At 43.3% G+C, this 25,215-nt stretch overlaps 1 protein-coding gene across 1 annotated transcript; it reads right to left on the bottom strand.

The window, feature by feature from the left end:
* Positions 1-11,033: 11,033 nt before the first annotated feature.
* MUC13 (mucin 13, cell surface associated) lies at positions 11,034-24,603 on the bottom strand (the record flags this gene model as incomplete). Its single annotated transcript, XM_010292741.1, has 11 exons — positions 11,034-11,084; positions 12,335-12,542; positions 13,598-13,685; positions 16,140-16,177; positions 16,800-16,911; positions 18,050-18,175; positions 19,484-19,629; positions 21,051-21,109; positions 22,742-22,848; positions 23,776-23,898; positions 24,565-24,603. Coding segments are annotated over 11 exons (1,097 nt in total), but the record flags the coding sequence as incomplete, so codon positions are not given.
* Between the last annotated feature and the right edge of the window lie 612 nt (positions 24,604-25,215).

The following is a 25,215-nucleotide window of genomic DNA, read 5'->3' on the forward strand; positions in this document are numbered from 1 at the left end:
AGATCTAAAGGAAACAGCAGGTTTATGATTGTGTTTGGGTTGCTGGGGAGCTTTCTGTTCTCTCTTTTCTGTTTTTAAAAGAAATCATAAATCAACCGTAGAGCTGATCACTGATTTTGAAGGCAATTTATAGTAACAGTTAACCACCCATGGCCTGCAGACCTTCATGCTGCTTGTAATGTCTACTAAATCTGACCATTAGATTATGCTTGAAACACATGCCCTCGATGCAACACGTTGCATCACGGTTCTCAGAAAGAAGCGACTCACTGTAATGCCGATATTTCCTCTCATTTGCACTGATTTCCAGCGCTGCTTTCACAAACTTCACTGATTTCTTCAGCCTCTCCGTACCCCTGGGAGACACCAGGTTTGGGTTCAAAGTGACTATTTGTTGTCTTAGCAAACACCCACCTACAGAAGTTGAAATGTTTTAACTGTCCTGGTGCCGCTAAACCAGAGTAACTCGTGGTGTGGCTGTGGGAGCATCACAAGGGTATTGCCTGTAACCGGTGCAAACACATCGCTGAATGCCTCACCAAGACATCTGCTGTGGTAGGAACATGATGCATGGGCCAGGCTGTGACCTACAGGCTGCTCCCAAGAGCCCGATAAGGTGGAGCCCGTCACCCTTTATTAATAATAAAAGTAATACTGGCCACGTTGTGACTGATCTGGAAATGCAAGACATGGTGTGCGGGGACTTCAGAGCGGGTTGTTCCTCTGCGGCGTATTTTTGGTGAAAATTTTCTCTGTGAAGAGAAAAAAAATGAAATGCAGATCCTACATTTGCATGAGATAAAATGCCTTAGCACCCAGAGAAGCCTCATGTAGACATAGAAGTACCTTCTCAGATCTTCTGGCCGCGCCCAAGTACCCTGAGACACAACCACATGTACAAACATACATAGATAGGCTTGTGTGTGAGAGCGTTAATCACCTTGGTCATAGGAAAAGGGAGACCCTCATCCCTTGTCCCTCATCTCTCATCCTTCATCCCTTGTCCCTGTGTCCTGCGGTGCTGCCCGGGGAGCGCTGCGGGAAGGACCAGATGCAGAGAGGCAAGTGGTGAATGAGCAAGAGGGAGAAAGGAAAATCAGGGTCACAGGGGAGGAAACTACTCAGAGGCATGAAAACCACCTTGTGAGACCCGACAGAGCAGAGGATTTGAGGAAGAGGGGGACGACTTTCAGAAGGAAGGTATTGCCGTGGGACTGGAGCCAGGCGAGGCGTAGGACCTCATTAGCCACCGGTTATATTTAGCCGGGCTCAGGCGAGGTCGAGCGCCTGCCCTCACTTTCTGCGGACGCCTGCGGCATCGCCACGAGCACCCGGTGCCCGCCGTGCCCAACCTCACCTTGCCACACAGCCCCCACGAGAAACCCCTGAGAGAAGGGGGAAGGCCAGGAGCTGCTACTACACATTTTTTGAGCCGTGGGCTGTTGTCGGTACTCAACATCTGCCATCAGTCATGTACCTTTATGATCGTATTTTTCAACCCAAACCCCTGTGAAGGCTCTGCAGATTCACAGGCTGTGTATCTCATCCCAGTAGAGCACTGCTGATCCACAGACCACGGTGTGGGCCCAGTGCTCTACAGGGAAAGACCCCGCAGAGCTACAGGGGAGGAAGTGCCACGGCTTCCCCGACGAGAACAACGTTAACACCCTTCTCCAAACCCAGTGCTGCGCTCTTGCCCCCCGACGCAGCTAAAAAGGGGATGCAATTGCACTAATGACCAAGCAAGCGGCTGTAACCTCAAAAGGGGGACTTTGTGGTGGTTGAATATGGTTGAACGTGGGAAATGCACCCACCACAGGGTGAGCTGCTGAGCTCCGGAGTGAGCAAGCAGCTTTGCGTCCCTGAGGTCGGCTGCAGATCAAGAAACGAAGCACCAGCAGAAGCAATGTGTGGCCTGAAATGAGGTCCCCAGAGAGGGTGTTTGTATTAATCTTTCCTGCTTACCTGTGATGAGGGTGCTGGACCAATGTGTGCTGGCTGCTTTTCCGGATTCAGCAATGGGGTGACAGCAGACGCCCAAAAAAAAGATTGCCTCCACGTACAAAACCAGATAAGCCTTTCATCTTCCTCCTGGGCTTCCCTTGTGCTGAATAAGGGACTGAGAAAAAACCTTTCAGTGCCCGTGTGTTAACAAGATTATTAAGAACAAAGGGATCATATAAGCCAGTGAAAGATGAGTTTGATGCAGCACCACAATTTGGTGATGGGAACCCAAAGAAGGGCTCTATCTCTTGGGGACTGTAAAAGGATGACCTGCCACAAAGTCACTCTTGATCTCCAGGAACAGCCATCACCGCTGTCCATGTCTTTTGACATTGATCTTGGGTTTTGGGCTATCATTGCACAGTCCTGCTGGAACACAGAGAGGAAAACCCCCGGGACTGGAAAGGCCTGATCTTTGTGCCTGCTTGCTTATCACTTGCATTTTAAAGCAATAGTCGAAGCGAGACATAAACCCAGTGTATCTGACCTAGGCATGCATTTGCAAGCAATGCAATTGTGCGTCAGTTCTTTGTCTGTTTTATTATCAGTCAAAACAAATAAATTGCTTTATCAGAGATACTTTGGGTGTTTTAAAGATAGGTTTTCATTGTCATATCTTCCTCGTGGCAGGAAGGGTGGATAAAAACATGAGAGTCACATCTAGATGTCTGCCATGGCGTTGACAAGGTTCTAGATTTTCAACAATGACCCCTCTTTCTGCACCAGTCTGAGCAAAACGCCAGTCCCAGAGCCCTGGCCCATGGTCACAGCCTGTTTCAGGGTACTGACACTCCACCTCAGCCTTAATGTTTCACAAACTGTTGCCTTGATCCTGCAGTAAAATCCTGGGACATCTCCAACTTTCCCCGATTTCTAGACTCCATGGCCTAAGTTTAGGTTTGCTACTCACTAGCGGTTCCAGCTGGAAGAGACATCCTCTGACTGGATATAACTCATGATAACCTCACTATTGGACATAGCTCATTCAACAACCGTATCTGCAGTCAGTTCAGAAGCCATAGGATCTCAAGTGCAGCTTTCTCATGTGCCAGAAAGACAAGCTGAGATTACCCATTTCCAGGAGTCCCAATGAAGCTGGTGGTGGCTGGAAGGGGAATCCAGATGCAGCCTGGCCTTGGGCACCGCCGGCGTGCAGCAGGTCCTGAATGTCCCTCCGTCCTTTGGTCCAAACAGCTCTTCTTACAACAAAAGATGGGCAAAACAGGAACCAGATGATAACCAAGCTGGGCTGACTTATGGTTTTAATACAAGGGAGTTTTGGAGGGAGCTGGGGTCAAGCTGGGGGGTCAGATCAGGGCTGTGAAATAAAACGCAAACTCATTCGGACCTTGGGGATCTCCACTGTGTTATGAACAGTTCTTGTATTAGGAAAACACTTTCTCTTCTTTTCCATTTCCTCACTGTGCAGTTTGCTGGGTCCTCCTGGCTGTGCCACAGTGGGAAGTGGGAGCGCAGAGGCACACGCCGTGGGCTCAGGGCGGCTTTGCTGTCCCCACGCTGCCTTTCCCCCCACAAGCCAGCCCACAGGCCTGGCTGCTGGGGTTTTCACAACTCTGCAAAAAGTTTGTCTCCTGCTTTTTCCATGGAAGCTAAAAACAAATTCCAATTCACACAAAACCCATGTCAGTAGTAGGCTGCAATCACATGCCAAAAAATTACAATCATGAATTTCATCCTTCCTTAAAGAGCATGTGCTCTCCTCTGGCTAAAGATGCAGCTCATGTTGCTGCTGCCTGCTATAAAAATAGATAGAAAAATATCTATTTTTACCATCTGAGGATCAACCTCTGTTCTCAGCTACTCAAGAGCAATGCTACCACTCCCAACCTGCTGAGGGGAAGCTTTGCAATAACGCTGGGAAGCAGAGAACGGCACTTAAGGTCTTCTTGCCAAGTTTTGTCTCTCTCCTGCATGAAAAAAGGCAGGGTTCAGAATAAATCTCTGTGCAAGCCCATGCCTGGAGCTGCTGGGCTGCAAAGCAAGACAGGTACACAGCGGAGATTTTCCTCGTGCCCCTAAGGTGCGCAAGCATGCGTCCTTCAAATAGTTGCGATGGAGCCAGACCAAACCTGGCAAGTTTTGGTGTTCATATGGCTCCTGGAGCAGGCTGGGGGGCTCTTGGCTGCCTAAGAGGCTATTTTCATGAGGGTCTCACTGATGTGCTGAACTGAAATGGGTAACGGATGTCTCCAGCCACAGGCTACCCCGAAAAATATGCCCCAATCCCCAGAGTTAAGGAGCGTGCCATCAAAGGGATGCATGCGGATGCACAAGGCTGTGACACAGGAGAGGGTTAAAAATTAGCAGCTCACTGGAAACCTGCCTGTATTCTCGGTTAATGGTTAGCCCCAATTAAAATGTGCTCATGGAAAGGTTTTGCCTTTGTGTGGCTTGCCCTGCAACTGCAAAGAGCCAGCTCCATCTTGTGGCCAGGGACTCTGCCAAGTCGCGGAGAGGAGGGAGCGGCAGAGGGTTTGATAGCCTGAAGGGTCCATCCCTACCGCCTTGCACGATGTACTAAGAAATATTTTCTCTTCCTGCACATCTTGCCCCAAATAAACTGGAACCATTCTGATTAGGACTACGGGAGAGCCACAAAAGCCAGGAGCATTTACCGCACGCCTCTAGCAGAGGGTTTCTCATAAAATCCAAGTGGAATGGAAAGCCCAAAAAGATTCCCTTCATATGCATGCATGTGGGGGAAGCATCATTAAATATGATTTAATACGCCAGCAGGTAGAGCCATATAGGTTCAGCTCCACTGAAATCTCTGGCAAAATTCCCACTGAGGGGAGGAAAAGCCCAGGTCCCAAGCACTCGGGCGAGCAGAGCTCACCGGAGGTACAAACGGCTTTCCAAGAAATTCACCCTGGATCTGTGCAGTTCGGGCCTCCCACTGCCCCATGTAGCTTTTTCAAAGCTCAGTTGACGCTTGGCTATTTAATCACTATCTGAAATAAGTCACTGGACTCTTGAGTTTTTGCTTATTTTTCAGGCAAACAGTTTCTGCCCAGCATGAGCTTTGCTGCAGACTCTGTTCCAACCATCTTTAGAAGGACAGAAGAGTTGAGAAATGACGAAGTCTACCTTGCTTTGAAAAGAATAATGTACAGTTACACATGTGCAACACAAGTCCTGTTTCATTTATAGGCATGATCTATAGACCCAGGTCCACAATTCCTCCCTGGGGACCCTTATTCCCATTAAAGGTGGTACAAGTTAGGCACTGAAATACCTGCCTGGATTTGACCCCTGATTCCCACCAATTTAAACATTCCCCTGCTTGAGAGGGAATTAAGTACCTTCGCACTATAATAACCTCTCGAATTCGTTGACTGTTCCAGATATGAAACATTTTTTAAAATTTTTGGCTGATTTACCCCTTAAAAGGATCTCTATATATAATGGACATCAGAGAAAGCCTCTTTTCCAAAGTCTCATTTACGCAGCAGACTTTCTTTCCCCAGCTACACCCAGCTATCCATGACTAAAGGAGGGGCAAAGATTCCCTAATGTTGATCCTGGCTCATGTCAGCAGGCACGGGCAGGCAGCAATGACACTGGCGAGGGTCTAGAGGAGCCACCTCAGGAGGGCTGAGAGCTTTCCTTGCCCTTCCCACCCCACCGAGATGTGATGGACGTTACTCTGGGAAGCTGTTAATGTCACTTTAGGAAACTCACTGCCAAAGCAATGACTAAACTGGGAAAACAGCTGGGACAAATGTCCCTCAAGGTGCTACCAGAGGTATCAGTGTTTCAGAACAGACAAAAAAAAAGGAAGAAAATGATAGGTTGCCATAGATGCCCACCAAAAGCAATGTTGGTCCCTCCACAGCCCTCTGGCATCATGGGCAAAATTTCTTACTCCTCTCAGTGCCCTATTTTCCCTTTTCTACCTTATTTGTCCCTGCAAGTCTCCCAGCTCTCTTTGCTGTGTTTGGACCAGCAACTGGACAGATATTTTCTCTCTGCTCCCTTTGATATCGCCCACCTTGGTGGGTGCTGGGGTTTGGGGACACTGCCCGGGGTTTGGGGACAGAGAGAAGCAGGTAAGGCACAGCTCCTTCACACGCTGTTTTGCTTCCACCAGGAGAGGGAGGGCTGGAGCTGGCGGTCTTGGTTTGCTTTTTGCAGAGAGCAGAGGCATAAACTTGCTCTCCAGAGGTTGCTGTTTGGAGCTTGCACGTGAAAGGCAGCACCTTTTGGGCTCGAAAGCAGGAAGCATTTTGCATTTTTTGAGTTGTCTGCTTGCAAAAATTTCCCCTTGTTTCTTTTATGAGGCTGCTTTTACATAAACACTAAAGAGCCTGATGAACAGCACCTTACCCTGCCTTTCCACCGTTTGTGAACAGCATGGCCACAATCAGGGCATACAAGACACACTACGTACGTGCACCCCAGGCATCAGCTTTCAGCCCCTGCTGCTGTTGAATAAAGCAGGTCAATGAGTTCAGAAGGTGAGAAATGTCCTCTGGCCCAGGTGAGCCATGCAGCCCCAGGCGAGCCATCCAGCCCCAGGCTCTGCTCCAGCATCTACAACCCCCTGTGGCAACAAGTTCACCACCTAAGCCTGTAAAGTACTTTTTTTTTCTGTCTGCTTTATGTTGACCTCCTCTAGTTTGCATACCCCCAAATTCTGGTGGGTCTTTGGCTGCCACCCGGAGTCAATGGCTTCGGAGACTCACCAAGATGGCTCACGGCGTCCCAGTGAGTCTATGGGGTGTGATGGGCTGGCTGTGCCTGGGAACACAACTGGGTACCACAGCCCCCCGAACCGCTGGGCTGAGTCGCTCTTTTGGGTCCCCCAGATCAGCGTCGCCTGGTCCTGGTCACTTACTAACAACCACTTCATCCACTTGACCTTGTACCTCCTGTTACCTAGTCACTTCCCTTACTTTCCTTTACTCCTGTTACCTCTTTACTCCATGTTACCTTTTTATTTCTAATTGCTCTGGCTCCTCTGGCTGATCCACTGCAGAGTGTGGCAGATGTGGAAAGCTCCGCAATAGCTTCAGCAGTAAAAACAGCCGCAAAGAAACCACTGAGCTCCTCTGCTACATCTTCATCATCCCCATCTGCCCCTTTCATACCCTTGTCATCAGCGTTCCCACTGATTTCCTAGCTGCCTTTGTGGCTTTGATATATTTAAAGAGCCTTTTATCAACAGTTAGAGTATTCTTTGCAAGGCAATTTATGGATTCTTATTTTTAGCCCCATTTATTTCCTGTTTAATTGTGACCTGACATGTTGTATGGGCTACCCTGTTCTTTGGGCTTTTAGGGTTGGCTTTGGGGATTTTTTTTACTAGTTTCTGCAAAAATCAGTATCTTCAGCTCAAACCCCCAAAACCTGGGACAAGTCAATTTAATCCTCCTGGGAAGCCTTAATAAGCAAAACTGCTCCATTGGCAAACACCGGGCACAAGGCTTTGAAACAGGAACATTACTGGGCTAAAAATAAGGGGGAAAGTGGGAAACTGGGAAAAAATAGCAATTGATGACTTGGCAGCTGCCAGACTTGACAAACAACAGTACTCCTCTCCCAGGAGCGGCAGATGAGTGAGGCAGTGCTAAGCTTGCCTTGCTTGCGATATGGGGTTATAACCCAACACCCCCATACAAGTATGTGTTATAACCATGGAAACCCCTGTCCTCAACTCATTTAGCACTTTTTAGTACACCCTGGGTAGATGCGCCAAGCAATCTCTGCGGTGTAATTTTTGCTCAAAAGTAGGTGGCAGACTTGAGTGGCACCATCTTTCCACATCTTCTGTGGGTTATGTGCCAGCAGGACACCTTGTACCTCGGGGGAGCAGATGGATGGGAGATCCCAGGACGGGAAATGAGTTGTGGCACTTCCCTGAAGCCTCTCACCCTGTCTGCAGGCATGTCCTCTCTCACACCAACGGCTGAGGGTCGCACTTAGCTCCCTTTCCCATGCCCAGCTGGATTTTGAAGGATGGGAAGCTGAAACAACGCACGAGCCAAGCAACAGCGGTCATAAAACACCACAAAGAACTATTTTCCATGATCACATTTCGCAACAGAATCACACATTGCTAATAGCCAAAGAGAACTGAAATATCTGAGAGTTTGCCCTTTTGGTACAGAATTCCAGTCCAGATAAAATAGCTGTTTGTAGCAGTCTTTGAAATGCTCAAGAGTAGCAGGCTTACAGTAGCCCCTCCCCAGCACAGGCTAAATGAGAACTGGTTGCAGTTGCAGAAATTAGCTTTGAACTAGAGCAATGAAAATTCCTCTGCAGCTAAATGACGCCAACACCTGACCATATTTGCTGCTTTTATTATCAATGACGGCAAAGGTCTAGATATCATACCCTCAATAAAGCTTTACTGCATTAAAGTTTTGTTTATCGTTGAGATTTCAGCTGTATTTCCAACCCCTATTACTTTGAGAAAGAGTAAGATAGAACATTTAAAAGTCTCTTCATGTGCCTCCGTAGCAGGTTCTGTTACATGTATTTTAAGGACACTGCAGTAAGCTGATGGAACCAGACTATTTACCAATGAAAGACCATGATGTGTGGGCTATTACTCTTAATATATAGAAATCTTTTTATTAGACTCCAGCTAACCCTGAGTTTCAGTCTGTCATACAAAGAAGGGGAGGAGGGGGGATCCAAGCAAAAGTCTCTGGCTGAACAAAGTAGAAGTCTACACTGAGCTTCTCAACTTTTTGCTATTTGTTCTGCCTGTATCCCACTTGTTTTTCAGTGCCTCACTGTGTGCAAACTCCCCAGAGTGTTCTGCTGGCAGCAGAACCTTTTCCTGCTGCTGAAAAATCAGGAAAAGGGGGAAAAGAAAAGGACTTAGCAGAGGGATTAGAAGCAGGGAGCATCTCCTTCACTGAGAGAATGGTAGGGACACACAAGGCTCAAAGAAAAAGAAGGGGGCAGCAGGCATGGGTGGCCATACATTAATGAAACTGTTGGGGAAGTGAGCTGGTCCTCCTTGTAGGGCTTTTCTAGCTGGAGGAAGGACGGGGCCTGTCTGCCTCTTGTGTTAAGGGCAGCCTTGCTTTGCTCCTCACAGGTGAGTACTCTCAGAAGAAAAGTCAAGAAAATAAGACCAAATCTCTACCATCCTTTGAACAAGGTATCATGAATAGCTAAATCCAGCCAGCCCTACTCACAGGGAGTGAAGGTCGCCTTGTGCATGTTGAGCCAGTGGAGAGTGGCTAAAGCCACCAGAACCTGGCCTCCTACAGGCGCTGCGCAGCCAGGTGACAGCAGCAAAGGGGACAGGGTCAACTGGACAAAAGAAACAGTGAAATCCCAAGAAAACAACAGAGAGAAAATTGTACCTTTTCTCACCCGGCTACTTCTGAGCTACTGCTCATCGCAGGCAGTTCAGAGAAAGCAGCATCTCTCTTCTTTTGCTAGAGAAACCACATGAGAAAGAGCAGGAGTGCTTAGTTCCCAGTTTTCAACCACATAACTGGCAAATGGGAGCTGGTTTTGATCACTGGGAGCACTGGAACAACCCATCTGCATACACATCCTGGTAAACTCTACAGCCACATACAGTGTTCTCTACCACTGGCTCCAAACTTGTAATTTAAGCTGAAAGACACTTCTTTTCTTAGCTGCGTGACATTAACAGACCCGTATGCACAAAGCTGCCATCACAGAGAGCGCCTTGCCCAGCATTTTCAAAGGAGACTCAGCTGCACTAACTACCCAGTTCCCACCGAAAATGATCACAGAAAATTGGTGCCAGACTTACAACAATAAACTTTTTAGCTTCATTAAGATTTAATATTTCTGATCGGAACCTCTGAATGAAAGGTGGGTGCTGGTGCAACCACTATGTCTAAACTCTGCACAAGTTTTAACATAAAATAGTCTCTGAAGTTGTAAAAAAAAAAAAAACATTTACACCACTGGGCAGCAACACAAGAAAGCCTTGGTCCTGAGAAACAATAAAATTTAATAGGAAAAATTAATCTGCATATATACAAACCAAAACACAAAATATAACATGGAATTAAATGATGCTTTAAATGAACTTAGTCTATAAATATATGTACATATTTGTGCATATATATATAAAATATATATAAGGAAATGTTAATGCTAGTCAATAGATAATGCATACTCAGTAAAGTATGGTAAAATGTGGATTCTTTTACAGACAGATTCATTGAGTGTATGTAAGAAATTAAAAAAAAAAACCACTAACAAAAAACCTTAAAATAATTCAATCAAAACATAAAGAGTGCAAGAGAAAAAAAATGCTAACACTTTCCACAGGAGCTGAGAATGTAAAATCAATGCAGTTGTGCAAGATGGAGAACAATAGTGTTTGTCTGAAGATACTGTCTCTTGTCATTGTATTGGGAAGGAAGGCTGCATAAAAGGTCAGACAAGTACCTTTGTCTCACACAAGGCATGGCAGCAGAGATCTGAACTGAATGCTTTCAGATAGGAAATGGGGAGGGTTGAGGAGGGGAAAAAGACTGTATCTGATATAGTAAAGAGAAAAAGGTTATGTTCTCATGAAGAACAGTTTTGATGTGCCTAAAGCCATGCAGGCTGCCTTCTGCTGAAATGGAGAGAGCCCAAATACAGGCAAATCTCTGTGTGCTGACATTTTTCAGCATCACACACGCTGACATTTTTCAGCATCACACACATTGCCATCTTCCATCTTCCAGAAGAACTGAAAAACAGCAGGGTATCTTGTCTACACTCACTCCCTTGACAACATACTGGCCTCCTGAAAGAAGTCTGATGTTTATTGGAGTTCATTAGTTCTTTTAGAAGTCCTCTTCTTCTCCATACCCTTTGCTTCATTTTCCCCTTATTTCAGAGAGTTGTCGAAGATCTCTTTCAAGCAGGGGTCTTCCTTTAGAAAATCTTCAGATAATCTGGGGTTATGGACTTTGTTGTCTTTTCTGCTGAAGTAACTGCATTGGTGAGAGGCTGTGAAACTCTTTGGTCTGACCCATTGTCATGGTGGTCGTCCATCCTTCTACTGCTCTGGTCACTTAGTATCTGCTCCTCATCCTGAAGCCCTCAGGCTCCTGTGATATTTCATACTACACAGAATTTGGACAAGAAGAGAAATAAAGAGTAGCTCTAGGTCAGAAAGCTCCTTTTTCAGAATAGTTGAGCACATGGTAGCCCTCTCTGTAAGTGAACACACTAGCCCTCAAGGAAAACCAAATGCATTCTATAGGCAAATTCTAATCAGTGAAAAGTTGATGTCTTCGGAAAGTGAGAAATGACAAAATCCATGTGAATCTGATCAATCAACTAACTAAATAGATGTTTTGCTTCTCTTAATTGGCAGCTTTTCAAAAGAGGTTTTTTGTTTTTTGTTTTTTAAACATCAGGTTTCTGTGTTGCTTCTGTCATGGTTTAGGCCTCAATTCTGCAAAACACATACGTGTATTACAATTACACAGGTTTTCTTCACTAAACAGGGGTAGTTTCTTGCACCGCAGAGGTGGAGCTAAAATGTCATTTAAATGAGTTTTGAATGGACAATGTGCTTTACATTTACTGCATGCATGCAGAACCCAGCAAATCAATCATATCACAGCACAGTACTTCTCAAGCCCTGGCTCCCTCCGCAGCAACCCTGCAGAGTTCAAGGATAAAACAGGCAGTTTTTTCAAAACATCACCTTCCAGCTAGTGACACACTTCTGCTGAACAGGCTCCTCTGGACTATATCAATGCAAAAGCTGTGCTAGCTTCTTCATGGCACTTTACACTTTACCCCTTTGCAATGGTGCAGCAACTGCAGAAGCTCTTGCTGTGAACTAGGCAGTGGCAGCGCAGGTGGGAGGACACCGACACTCTGGGCAGCTGTGCCAGCTTAAGCTGACTGTGAATCTTGCATGAGGCTGCAGCTGGGAACTGCCACTGCAGCACCTATTGACACTACAACTGACTTAAAAGAAGCACAGGTTGCAACAGCCTGTGATGCTTGCATGCGCGTCGGTGCTGAAGGATGTGTTCAGTCAATGCAGACGAATGTCCTACGACCCAGCAGACCACTGGGCAACCAAACTGTTGCTTTGACCCTTGCTTTTCACATATCCCTCTGGTGACTCAGGGATGACTACTGGGGCTTTTAGAAAGGTCTTAATGAGTGCTGATCTCTGTATTAGGGAAATTTTTTCAGCTGCAGCTACAGTTGTTTCGTTGCCTTTATAATCACTTTGACCTTCTAGATCAAGGGAGGATGGACAGAGTGGAGTTTAGGTTCCAACAATATCTGTAGCCCACAAGTCTACAGTTCAGGAATAGAATTCCCATAGGGAGACACGTGAAACACTTACCAAATCATCATAATCCCTCTGTGGAAAACGACCTCTATTTGGGAAATGCATCTCATATGGGTTGTTTGGCTGATATCCTGGGTTTGCATGGCCAGAAGTGGTCTGGACTCTGGGGAACATCATGGTCTGTCTATCATCAAAGGTATTTGAGTTGGAATATCCTGACTTTATCAGGCTCTTCTTCTCTGGATCTTGTTTGTGTTTGGCTCTTCAGGGGAAAAGAAAGAACAAAGGAGGTTTGAAAAGACCTTTTAGTGTGCCTCAGTTATTGAGTAAGTCCAACTTACTGAGTTATCCACTTCCATCTTATTTTGAATGCTCAGTCCTGTTCTGAAACACACAACAGATTTTTCTAGCATACCTATTGCAAAACCCTTGTTATCAATGACAGAGTGCAAAGTTTGGAATCTCTTATCATAGATGGGGCTAAGGTGCTAGGAGAGACAGAGGGGGACTTTGGCCTCTTTCAACTAGTTCCTAGAGTGAAGAAATTTCCTTGACCACCATGGTTCAGAGGAAGAAATGAGGCATTCATTAGGACCAGTTCAGAAAAGTTGCCTTCTTGCCTGCAGCCAAAGTTGAACACTCAATGCATTTGAATTGCCTGTGATGAGAAGTCCATACATTGCACACACACTCGGCACCAGCTTGTGCACCTGCTGGTGAGCCGTGCCTGCTATGGGTGGTCTTATAGGCATTTTTACCTGGGCACTGCCAAGAGCAAAGGCAGAGGCTGCTTAAGCGTTTCTATAGTTATTGTGTGGAGAGAAGTGAGGAGGTGCTACTGCAATTGGGAATTTTCCAGTAAACCAGGAATAGCAAGCTTTACAGAGATGCTTGGCTGGAAATGCCACCTGTATTGAGCTGAAAGGGGCATGCCAGGCCTTGACCTGAAGTGCTAGCAAGGAAACCTGCAGAGGGTCTGAATTTGGGCCACACAGTCTTCTGATATCAGCATCCTTCTTCAGTCTCATCCAGATGCCATACCAGTACTGGCTAGGGCAGCACTAGGGTTAATGGCTCAGGTGTGTATTTTGAAAGTCTTGGCTGAGGCTTTCATGGTAGATTCATAGCAAGAGAATAAATACTTCTGGAGAGGGCACACAGGCAAAACCAAATTGTAATGGCTATATGACTTAAATGAACTTGTCTGCCCAACTAGGCACACAACCACATTCACAGCCCTACCCCTCTCTAAATTTCTTAGTTCTCTAGGAACATGCAGCAATGCAGCTTCTATTAAATTGTCAGAAATAATCTTACCTTACTGAAATAATAGAGACTGCTATCACTAAACTCAGGATAATTGCTCCAAACACTGTACCCACTATTATAAGGATGAGTTCACTATCTGGAAAAAAAAAACAAACAGAAAACATCAATTGAAAACTCATGGTAAATACTGCAAACCAAGTCCTGTTTCTTATAAGGAAGGAAGGAAGGAAGGAAGGAAGGAAGGAAGGAAGGAAGGAAGGAAGGAAGGAAGGAAGGAAGGAAGGAAGGAAGGAAAGGAAGAAAGAAAGAAAGGAAGGAAAGAAAGAAGGAAAGTAAGAAGGAAAGAAAGAAGGAAAGTAAGAAGGAAAGAAAGAAGGAAAGAAAGAAAGAAGGAAGGAAGGGGAGAGATAGAGACAAAGAGAAAGAGAAAGAGAGAGAGGGAGAGGTAGAGAAGGATAGAAGGAGAGAAAGAAAGAGAGAAAGAGAGAAAGAAGGAAAGAAGGAAAGAAAGAAAGAAGGAAAGAAGGAAAGAAGGAAAGAAGGAAAGAAGGAAAGAAGGAAAGAAAATGTTATTCATTCCCAGGCTCCAGGTGCTGTCTCAGTACAACTGTCTGTGGACACAGAAAGATGTAAATGAAGGAACTGATCTACATTAAAGACCACCTCTTCTGGATGGCTATCTTGATCCCAGCTCAGGTTCCTAATCCCATGCAACTGAACAGCTTCACACATCGCTGTTCCAGTATAGCTGAGGGACAGGAACAACTGTCCTGGGAGAGCATAGGGGTTGCTTAAACTAGTATGGCTGCTAAAATACATACTTAGGTGTCAAATAGGCTCTTCCCATGCTCTAGGCACTTCAGGCACACTGATTTGAGATGTCTGTTATGTGGCACTATGAACACTGCAGAAATATCCCATATGTGAATAAATGTTTGGCAAGGAAAATTCATTTTCACTCATCTTGCTGCATAACCAGCGTGACTAAGGGAGGAAGACCTGCATTCTCTGTATCTTCCTTCAACTGTGAATGGAATTGCTACTAAAACCCAGTCTTAGCTCTGCATAGCCACGGTAAGTGGAAAAAAAAAGGAGAATTGTGTCCTGCAGGGCATAATTTCAAGATAAGGGTGTGAAGAGTAAGACAGTCTCTTGAGCCACCCAACCTTACTGGTGTTACCTACTTCAAGATCCCAGCCTGGATTTATGACTCTGCCATTTAGTATACTGAATGCCTATGCTGGAGATACACAACATAAAACCACCAACTGTGCCATTACCACCAGAACAATCCAGCACATGTAATCATAGGAGCATACAGCAAGACAACAGGGAATACAATTTCTCAAAAGAACGTTATGCCAAACACATGGGTAAAGTATCCTTGTTTATTGCTCCGCAAATTTTTTACATCAGTACCCACCAAGTGCCGTATGGAGAAGATGAGGCTATCGATGGTGTTTATTATTAGCAGGACTCAAATTCATGTTTAAATTCACAATGTGTGGATTTTGTGCTGACTTAGCATTTTCATTTGCTTTACGAAAAAGGCCTTAAAATTCCCAAAACTTTCTCCAGAAAAATATGTTCCGTGTGATGAAAAATGTGCTTTCTGCCAAACATTAACAGCTGGCAAGATTCTTTGTGCTGCACTTACAACTACTATTAGGCAATCTCAAAAACTTCTAGGCAAAACCAGAAGAAAACCCTTGAAGATCTCATAGCTGCAGACACAGGTATGTTAAACATGTATAAGTTTAAGAATGCAGCAGTGTGAGACTCAAAGGGCCACATGAGGATATATATACCTTTTGCTCAAATAAAGCCAAAGGAGTTCTGAGAAGTGAAGAACCATAACTGTTCATTTTTCAACCTGCCTTTGACTGTATTAGATGTTCTGAGCTCAGGCACATGCAAACACTAGAAGGCATGAAGAATGTCCTCTCCTAATCTATACAATGGTGGAAACTGGAGAAGGTGCAGCGGAAAGCTGCAAAACTGACTCAGAAAAGCGAGAAAGCATTGGAAGGACAGTCTGGTTAGCTTGACCAGATGATTACAGCTATGGTTTAACACAGTTGGGGCCATCATGTCTTCACCAGTATAGAATACTAGATACTGTGCAGTGCTTGCTTGCAAGGTAAAGCGCAAACAAGAACTAGTGGTTGGATATTCAAGCAGAAACATTTCAAATGAGTGTAATCCACTGATGTTTTAATAGAGGAAGTGATTAATTACAGGAGAAAATAATTCATTAGTGGTGCTGAGTTCAGCATTGCATGTCTTTAGATGAGTACTAAATGTTTTCTATCAAATAACCTGTGTTATGTGACTAACGACTACTGGACTTAATGCAGAGGCCATTAGAGGAAATGCTACTGTCTGTCTGAATATCAGTTTCAAGAAGGATTTTCCCTTCCAGGCCACAGTGGCATTTCTCTCATTTTTTTCCTAACATTTTACTGCTGTCGATACAGGATGGTGGCACTCCTAAAGGCTAGTACTTGTTATTTCTGTTATCTCAGCCAGATTAAACATTACTGGGTATTTTTCCATGCTGTAATTAAAAATCAGAAATTCTTGTACTTACTGTTCTTGCAGTTTTCTCCAGAGTAGCCCACTGGACAACTACATGAGAGAAAAAAGGGGAAAGAAGGAAAAGAATGATGTCATTAAGCAGATGAGCACAAAACAATAGTATATTTCCACCTTTTATCAGCAATTTCTCTGCAAGGTGTGTTCATTACAGTTTTCCTCTTTAATGATAAGTTAATATTGAACGTAACATAGGTCTGAAAGTTATCAGGAAACAGAGTCTCCACTGATATCAGTGGAAACTTTCCAGGGATTTGAGGCAAGTCTTGATCTAATGCCTGCTACTTACTAAATGCTTTGGCATAACAGTTCCCATAGCTCAATTACTCAGAGGCAATAGTTTATGGTTACGTGGGCAACCCACAAAATAAGCTTGAAGTAGTTTATCCTCTTCACTGACTCACAGATGATCTTGGATCTCTTTGACTTTCCTCTGAGGTATTATAAGTGCACACCAACAACTAATGCCAAGTAGTTAAAATACCATAACTTGGAACACCATGGGAAATTGGCCACCTGCTAACCACCTTAGGTACCTCTCTGATTCACATAGCTGCAGGCTGTTCTTCTAGATCAAAGGTGACCCTGTGGTAGATGTTCTTCTCCCCTATCTTTGCCTAGAACACAGGAACACAAGAAAAAGCTGAGTACTCACAATACACATTGTTCATCCTTCTTTTCAAAGTTAGGCATGCATTTGCATATTGGAACCCCTTTTTCTTTTGCACAGTACTTGTTTTCTTCTGCAGAACAGTCTTTACTGCAATCTGTATTTTCAGAGGGAAAAAAATACAGAGTGAATTGAAGATAGCCCCCAAAAAATTGTCATTGGAGAAAATTCCACCCTCTTTTATTTTTTTAGTTGCATTGTAAACACACACAAATTTATGGTGCTTCAAAGCACCAGAACAGCTTTTTTAGGGCTATACCTATGTACAACAGAAACTGAAATACAAAAGCACAAAATTAAATGGTCTTCGTTTAAACCATCCAGCTTCATCAGAATGGAAATCTGGCTAGGCTGCATCTTACATACACCTGCAGTTTGATCTCACAGCAGATGTTTTGTATTGCAACTGATCTAAAACTGAATCAGATTTAGACAGGTTAGGGGCCACAAAAGCCTACACTGGATCACATATCATTGCCTTTATTGTAGCCAGCTTTCATGGTTTCATCATGAATGTTTTCAATATTTGTTGTTTTTCTTAAAATCTTGTATCTTAGACTTTTTTTCTGTAGCGTGAAAATTTTAGTTTTCATAAGAAGAAAACAAGGTACATCTCAGGGCTGTGGAGGATAGCTCAAAATATAAACAGAGCACTCATTAAAAAGTTCAAAACCAACAAGCAAATAAAACCCCAACAACTAACAGTTCCTAAAAATCACATAAATCATTCTTCCCACAAAAACCTGTCTAAACACACATAATGCAATCCTAGAACTACCAACAAGGGACAAAGCTTTAACAGGTCATGGTAATGCATCATGAGACTTCCAGTTCTGTCAGCGTCTCCATAGCTGCCTCTGGGTAACATGTAGAATTTAGTCCCAAAATATGTCCTAGCAGAAAAGGTTGTGAATATAGGATTCAGTTTGTTCCATCCTTTACCTATTTAGGTTTCAATTCTTACGAAGAGTTTAATGACACATTTAAAGAGTTGGTCACTCACTGGTTTCAGTGATAATCTTCTCAGGCTTTAGTAGTTCATTCTACCAGAATAGAATTAGAGATGTGTTTAAAGTGAAACGTGAGAATGTGTTTCTATGACTTTCTTAATGAGGCACACACTCTCTGATTTTTAGAGGTCGGCCCATTTGCAGAGCACCCTTTTCAAAAGGGGACTGAGACAGGGAATAACCAGGTCAGCCTTCCAGGGATAAATAAAATAGCAAGGTTCTTACCTGAACAAGAACGTTCATCCCATTCTGTCTTTGAGAAATTAGTTTTGCATGTGCATTTTGGAAACATATCTTCTTCACAGTATGTGGTTTTGGCATCACAATTAAAAGCAGCACAATAGGTTGTAGCTTTAAAAGAGAAATAGTCAGGAAGCAAACTGGGCACTAATAATATCATTTCATAGAAAGCAGTGCTCTTGCTCAGTAAATCATAAAGCAATTATTTACCACAAAGAAGTGGTAAGTCCTTTTTTTAGGACATCAATACTGCAGGTATTTGGACCAGCCCTTTCCCTTCCCTTGCTCTTTACCAGTTAAGGTCCTGTTTCCATCCCATCTTCTGACCTTCTGTTTGTCGGCCTCCTACAGCTGCCTCCAAACCTTCCTGCCCCCCAGTCCATGAAGAGGGAAATTCTACCCGTACTTTCATATTCTGAACACTGACTTTCTGACTCACCTTAAAAAAAACTATAGAAAACTCCCAGCACTATTCCCTTATTTTTTGCTAAAACTGCTGTGCGGCCCAGATCCCATACAGTTCTACATAGATATAAATGATTATGAGCATGCAGCTCATTTCATGAGCAATATTAGCATGCTCTCTGCCCAGCATGTTGTTCTTTAGATCTACGTTCCAGTGGTGGCAATAGTTTACAACCTTCAGTGGATGGCATGCAGTGGAGGGATATGATTGTGCTGGTGCTTTCTAAGCTCTCAAGTTTTTTTCTGTTTTGCCCTCACATTTAGGACTAGCACACAGGAAATGTCATGGTTGAGGTGGATATGGTCACCTTCAGAGACCAAACTCAGGCTATGAGCCATGAAATGGACTCCTTTAACTAAAAGCTATGCCTTTTGTGAAAGCTGGTTTTAAAATAGGAGCATACTTTAAAAAAAAAAAGGAGAAAAAAAATCCATATTTTATTTACAAAATCATTCTCCAAGTATTACACTTTTAGTAATGCAAGGCTTTATTGTTTAGACCAATGAATCACTCAGTTCAGTAGCTAATCAATGAGGCCTCATTTCAATTACTGTGGTTAATTATGGAAGTCTAAAGAGAGTTTCATCCTATTTTGCCACTAAAATACTGGTTTATTCTCAGAAGCAGAGTATATGTCTATATATATTGTGCCCCGATTTTTCCAGCCACTTAACACCCAACAAGTTAAAATCAAGATGCCACTGCTTACTTGTGAATAAGTATTTTCCTTCTCTTTTTTACACAGGAAGTAGAAAGTCTTAATGAGACAAAAAAGCCCAACACTGAATGATTGAGTCTTCAAAATTACCTAAGATTGAACATTCAGCTCCTTAAAAACAACAGGGCCTATACTCTCATGGGCTTTGCTGCACACAGAAATGTTCTAACCTGCTTTGAAGATAGGAACATCTCTTTCTACTGATTATTTATTTCTACAGTAAGGAATTACATACCACTGTAGTTAGCGACATAGGGCGAAGTTCCCACTGCTTTGTTTATTGCGGAACTAACTGTCATATTGTCTACATCTGAGTTCTCCGTAAACAGGTTCATCACTGTAACACTCGTCCAAAAAGAAGCTCTGCCTTCATTTAAAGGTCTGAAAAGCACAGATAGTATCATTTTAAAGTCTTATATAATCTATACGGATAGCAAGCTAGATGCAAAGATGAGAAGATTTCTGCCAAACCTCTCTCTCTCCCCTAGCTTCTTTCATCCCACAATATAGGTAGTTGCTAAGACACCTGAAAATGAGTTCAAGTCTTGCTTAGGAATACATTAACAGCCATCTTTCCAGGAGATCCAGATGTAAATAGGTAGCTGGTAAGCAAAGACTGTTGGATTTAATGCTAACATCGTCACTGTTTTGTGTGCTGTTGGCATGCAACTGGTATTTTTTTACTGGGCTAACTTCAAGCTGGCTGTAATGTGGAGGACCTCATCTGTTACACCCTAACTTTTCCATGCTCTCATCAGCCTGTGGTGTCATCCAAATATGACATAACCCATCCTGAAGCATGGTAAGGATAATTCAGGGTATGACAGCAATGAATTCAGAAGGGTCTGTTTGCAATGTAGAGGTATCTATGCTAACTACATGCTAGCTGAGTTGGGTTCAGCTGGACAGCAATCTCCCTGGGGTGGAGAACAGCAGTGACCACGCTGTTCTTCAGCTGAAGTTTGTGCTGCTGAGATATGCACACGAATACCTTAAAGTGGTAGATTGCTGTAGTGCCTTAAGTTGTGACTGTGCCCCATGTGTTTGTCACACCCACTCTTCCAGAAGTTACTGCTCTCACAACTCTGCTAGAACAACAGTCTGCTTAACTGCTTAATCCATGGGGTTCACTGCAGGGGTTTACACTGCTGTGTGTGCTAGCATGCCATGTTTTGCTTGATGTGGGTTAGGGGGTACTCACAGAGAAGCTGGCAGAGCTCTGGGGGCAGTAACCTGGAACAGATGAGAATGGGCAGAGAGGGATATCTTACAGTGTCCACCTAGATCCACAAAGGACCTATGCCCACAGCTACAGTCACCAGAGCTCGTTCAATAACAACTTTACTCAGACTGCCATCAAGAGAGACCAGCCAATGCACAATGCGATGCAGTGAGCTTCTGTAATGAGGGTCTTTCTTAAATTATACTAGGAATCCAAGTTGAACCTGTTCATAGGAACTTCAGAGTTAACTGTTGTAATTTCAAAGACACGTCAGCTATCACAGGGACTGCTAGTTATAGCACAGTGCTATATCCTACATGGTGCTAAAAGTGGGAGATCCACTGTGGAGCTGTCTCAGCCAGCCCACTTCACAGACCTGTTGGAAATCCATGGGGTAAAAATGGGGCCAGCATCCCAGAAACTTTAAAAGTCCAAAAAGAATGCCCTTACTTAACAGGAGGTGTACTGAGCTGAACTCATCCCATATCCTTTCTTGAACTGAGTACTCCATGGAAAATAGATTAAAGTGAGTTGTGTGGGAAGCACACACTATGCAAAAAAAAAAAAATGGTAAACTTACTGAATTTGCACAATGACAGTCTGTCTATAGCTTGTTAAATTGATGAAGGCATCCCCAAACTGTAAAAGATAAATGAATTGGAGTTAAAGGTGAGCAGAAACATAGATCAAAATCATAGGGAGCATTGAGGCTTCAGCTGTAAAGTTTTAATCCAGAACATGATACTACAGGCACAAATAAAGCAAGCTGATCAGTCACACCCACGATGCAAGGTATTGCAGAAGAGAAGCAGTGGAGTGGTGCTGTAAAACGGGGAACATAGGAAAGCAGTGGAAGGATGGAGAGACACAAGTTGAATGAATGTCAGGCAATGTGTCAGGGCTGACTGGCTGGAGAGCTACAGATACTCCCTTGCAGACTCATTGCTTAAAAGGGAGTCCCTGAGGTACCAACCTACGTACAAGTAGAGGGAAGAGGGAGAAGTAGGCATCTTTACAGATGGCATATGTCCCTAAGATGCAGTGAAGTGGGATTGTCAGGTGTTGATCTTGTGGGGAGAAGCACAGCACTGATGAAAGCACTGGGGGTTGTATGTGGTCAGTAGAAAAGTAACTGCTCTCCCTTATCATGTGTGAAGCAGGGAACAACTGAGGGAGGCAGCTGTCTCCAACTGCCACACAAGCAGGAGGCACTGTGAGAAAAGGATAAGATGTCTAAATCAACTGAAATGAAAGATAAACTATCCTTCTTTGTAATAAAATTAAAATTATTTTCTATGCTATTTTCACTTTTGTATACTACTACATATCTATTCTAGTGCTGCATATCATGCACTTCTGCAACTATGTAATGAAAAAATGTTGGACAAAAAAAGGAGGAAAATATTTTTTAATATTATGGAGGGACAATTTTTTGGTTACTTTCTGATAAAATATTCATAGGAAGCAATATAATAACATGAAGAATTTTATAACCATTTTTGATGAATTCTTATTAATATTTGGTGAATATTTTTTTATCAGCTGTCTGGTAGAGTTGCATACCTCTTCTTCCTTACTTGTAGAAAGCAATGTAAGCAAATCCACTTGTGTCAACATGGCAGTACAAATTAAACTGTTCATCTTATTTCTCCAGGAAATCCATTACAAGATTTTATCTATAATCATAGAATGCTCAAAATGTGCAATATCCATTTCACTAATAGCATTAAAATACTAATACTGGTATGCTTATGCAAGAGGCTTGTTATTTAGGTATTTAGACACTGCTGGACAGTCATTCTGAAAAGTTTGTGCTGTGTGGAAACGATAGCTTTCTTAAAAAAAAAATTGTTCATTTTTACTCATACCACTGAGTATTGCTGAGCTCTCAGCAAACAGTGGAGATCAAAAATTAAATGGATTGGAAAACTTCGCTCAGCCCCATGGTTTCTGGACAGGGAATGGTGAAAGATACAGAGCAATTTATGTGAGAACTTCCCAGAATAGAAGTGGCACTAAAAATGCAGACATTACTTATTTCAGGTACATCCCTTCACTTCAGCAAGAGCCATGCATGTACTCATTTGAGGGCAAAATTCAACTCTTTTATGAATAGGTCTAAAATAGTGTGAAACATTCTTTGAAGGAAGTAGATTTCTTAAGTGAAACTATCCCAGGCTCCACATTAAAGGCAGCGTGTATCCCCTCTGCCTCCATGACATTCAGGAAAGCATTAAATATACAGAAAAGGTTTAAAAAGTCATCACTCACAAACTCCGTTGTATTTCGGAAAACCTCTTCATACTGCACAGAATTTACAATTTGAACACTACTACTGTAAAATTCTTTCAGTGTAATGACCCCTGGGAATATTTTCGCTGGAATGAGAACAGAGAATATTAATTAATTAGAAAGTATTCAAGTAAGTCAGGTTTCCCCTTAGAGTTCTCCAGCCTTCAGAGATGGGGAAATAAATGCAGAAATCAATCAATCGGTGCAATTTTTTGTGTACTGCAGGAATTGGTAGGGGACAAACGGTCGCTCAATAAATTCAGCCACAATGGGGGATATACTCTGGTTACCTGGGAAGAAGGCAGGGTCCTGGGCTCAACCAAACTGGCCAGACTATGAAACCGAATAACATTAAACTGTAAGCATGGCCTGAAGCTAACAAAAGACACCATCTGAGGTGTTACAGCACTTAGTGAGAAAGTACCTATATTAAGGACTTCAAATTTGCAGTCGCAGCCACCAAGCAGCTAACGTGGTTCACCTTATCTGAGAAAGTGATTCAGGATCTACTTGCTTCTTTAGGCTCACAAATAAATCTGAGAACCTTGCCTGCTGGCACTTAAATGAAGCCCCATTTGCTCACACACTTGGCCATTAGCAGCATCTCAGAGATGCACTTCAACAGGACTGTAATGAGGGTTTAGCAATAGGGAAAATCAAGCCGGTGGTTCAGAGGTCTCCATAGGCTTGGGCCTTTTTAAATCCTAGCTGTTAATACTGACATCAGGTTTACACTGGCATTTTTTTCTGCTTTTCACTCATTTTAATCTCCAGCACCCCTGACAGAGAACTCACCTTCTTTTCCTAGCACATTAACCTCTTTGGCTGTTACTGTTTTGTGAGATAACAATCTAGGTCATTGTAGCAGTGGCTGTCTGCAAAGCAAGGCATTATTCAGCAGTCACTTTCCCAGACTGGTAATGTTTTCAGTTATAACATGAGAACAAGGGATATGGGAAGAAAAATTCACCTGTGAAGTAACTAAAAATATAGGTTGCCCTTTTGCAACTCACCTCTGTGACAATCCTTGTTCCTATGGTAGAATCCATACTGGCACAGGCAGGTGTAAGTGGTATTTAAAGCAACACATTTAGCCAAATTTGTTCCACAAGGGTAGGGGTTGCACACGTCCCCTGCTACAAAGATGAAAGATATTGACATCAGGATTTCTATGAAATTGCAATAGCCAGTTCATATATAAAGTAGTTCATATATTAAATACTACATATATACTTCTACTAAAGGAAACTACCAGATATGTTTTATAGAGTATAGATGCAATTAAAGAGCACATGGCTATGTCTTGCTTGCTTAATGTCTGTATAGTAACTGTTTTCCCTAGACAGTCCAGCAGGATATCACAGTGATGACACAGAGTAAGGCTGAAATTCATTATCTGTCACACTAAGCATTCACAATCTAACTCTACTTAATACAACTAAAACCAAATAAAAAAAAAAGCATATCGAGGGATGCCAAAATCAGTGACTAAGTTAGAAAAAGGCAGACTACAACAGCATGTGCATCTTTAATACTGTACTGGTATATGTACTGTACATGTCTTATTATAATACAGTGTCATGGTACAGTCCTTTACTGAGGACACACTAATAAAACGAAGGCTCACAAATTAATTGTCACACTATACATACCTGAATAGATATCAGAGCATGCTGCTAAGGAATTTGTTGCAGGGCTTCCAGCTGTCAGCACCATATAACTAAGTATTAACTGGCAACTGTACCATATTTCTACAGCAGTACAAATTTGCAGATTTGTGCTAACTGCTGCTTTCTACTTACTTGCTGGACTTGTAGCTGAAGATGATGTTGTGTTCATTCCTGGAAAAGGGAAAATAAGTTAATGTCAGCTCAGTTAGTGCTTGGTTCGAGAGAGGCCACCAAAGGCAGCATGGTATGATGCCACACATTCCCAATCCTGCTTCTACCTTGCCCTGCACTCCAGGCAATAGCTTGCCATGCTTACCTGCACCTGTTGCTCAGTGTGATACAAGCAGCATGCCTGCCTGTGACATCTCTTCTCCGGCAAACTCTCTCCATTTGACAAGCCTTCTCTCTGCATATTATGTCTATCTGTAAGCTCTGGAGGCTCTGTAATGTCCACCTTGCCCCAAATAATAACCTTATCAATGCGTCCCTAGACCAGTGCGAGGCTCTTGTTTTCAATAAATGTAATATTCTGTAAACATCAGATATTGTGACTAAAAAGTGCTGACTGAAGACAAATTAGTTTTCTGGAGACATACGTCCCAAGAAGAGAGCGTCAAGACTTGTCAAACCATCACCAAGAGTTTCCCTGGGCAGCAAGGGCCAGCAGCGTGAAAGTAGGAAGGCAGGAGAGGAGATGCAGCCTGGATCTGGGGCATTGAGATTCCACCACCAAAGGAACTCGGGGCAGGCCAGGCAGGGGAGCACGTCCCTGCCCGTGGGGAC

This window comes from Phaethon lepturus, unplaced genomic scaffold (assembly GCF_000687285.1).
Source record: "Phaethon lepturus isolate BGI_N335 unplaced genomic scaffold, ASM68728v1 scaffold20818, whole genome shotgun sequence".
NCBI classification, from domain to species: Eukaryota; Metazoa; Chordata; class Aves; order Phaethontiformes; family Phaethontidae; genus Phaethon; species Phaethon lepturus.